The sequence below is a fragment of the Fulmarus glacialis genome, unplaced genomic scaffold (assembly GCF_000690835.1).
Source record: "Fulmarus glacialis isolate BGI_N327 unplaced genomic scaffold, ASM69083v1 scaffold25116, whole genome shotgun sequence".
Lineage (NCBI taxonomy): Eukaryota > Metazoa > Chordata > Aves > Procellariiformes > Procellariidae > Fulmarus > Fulmarus glacialis.
Window position 1 is genome coordinate 421 of NW_009220362.1, and position 743 is coordinate 1,163.

At 61.9% G+C, this 743-nt stretch overlaps 1 protein-coding gene across 1 annotated transcript in view; it reads right to left on the reverse strand.

Moving 5' to 3' along the window:
* Positions 1 to 743, reverse strand: part of LOC104078917 (tubulin alpha-1C chain-like) — a gene marked incomplete at both ends in the record, with an annotated part of 1,457 nt that overhangs the window by 412 nt on the left and 302 nt on the right. Inside the window, one exon of the mRNA XM_009580741.1 lies at positions 626 to 741. Within this exon, the coding sequence (XP_009579036.1) occupies positions 626 to 741 (116 nt within the window). The remainder of the gene's footprint in view (positions 1 to 625; positions 742 to 743) is intronic.

A 743-nucleotide genomic window follows, 5' to 3' on the forward strand; every position in this document is an offset into this window, starting at 1 on the left:
CAGGAGCTGGTCCCTGCACCCAGCACGACCCAGGCGGTCTGCTTTGGGGAAAAGGGAACCCAGCGTGCTTTACGGGAGCATGTTACGGCACCCAGAGCTGCCGTCCTGCGGGCACTGCCTGGGCAGGAGGCTGGCAGCCATCGAGGTCTGCCGGGCACCCGCACTCCCCTCCCAGGGCGTGAGCTGCCCCAGGACAAGTTAAACACTCGGCACAGCTGCTCATAAGCAGTTGGTCAAGAAGGATCAGAGTCCAGATCGAGGAGAAACCTCACGTGATCCTAAAAAAAAAAGGGATGAAATAAGGTTTTCCCGAGGGCAGAAACGAGCCAGCCTCCCCCCAGGACCCATCTTGCCCCCAGGCACACTCCAACCTTGGGGCGCACATCCCCGAGGCTTGCAGCCGCGCTTGGTTTGCAGGGTCCTGAGAAAGGGGATTCAGCCCCTGGGGAGGGGAAGGGGTTAATCCTGATCTCTACTTATGGGATCCAGACCCCACAGGGAGCCCTGACCTGGTGCAGGGTGCCAAGGATCATAAAATGCACCCGGACCCTGGAGGCACCACGTTGCCGCCCAGGTCCCACCACCGGCTGTGGGGGCACAGACACCACCCGGGGTTGGTACCCACCAGCTTGCGGATGCGGTCGAGGACCAGGTCGATGATCTCCTTCCCGATGGTGTAGTGCCCACGGGCGTAGTTGTTGGCCGCATCCTCCTTGCCCGTGATCAGCTGCTCGGGGTGGAAG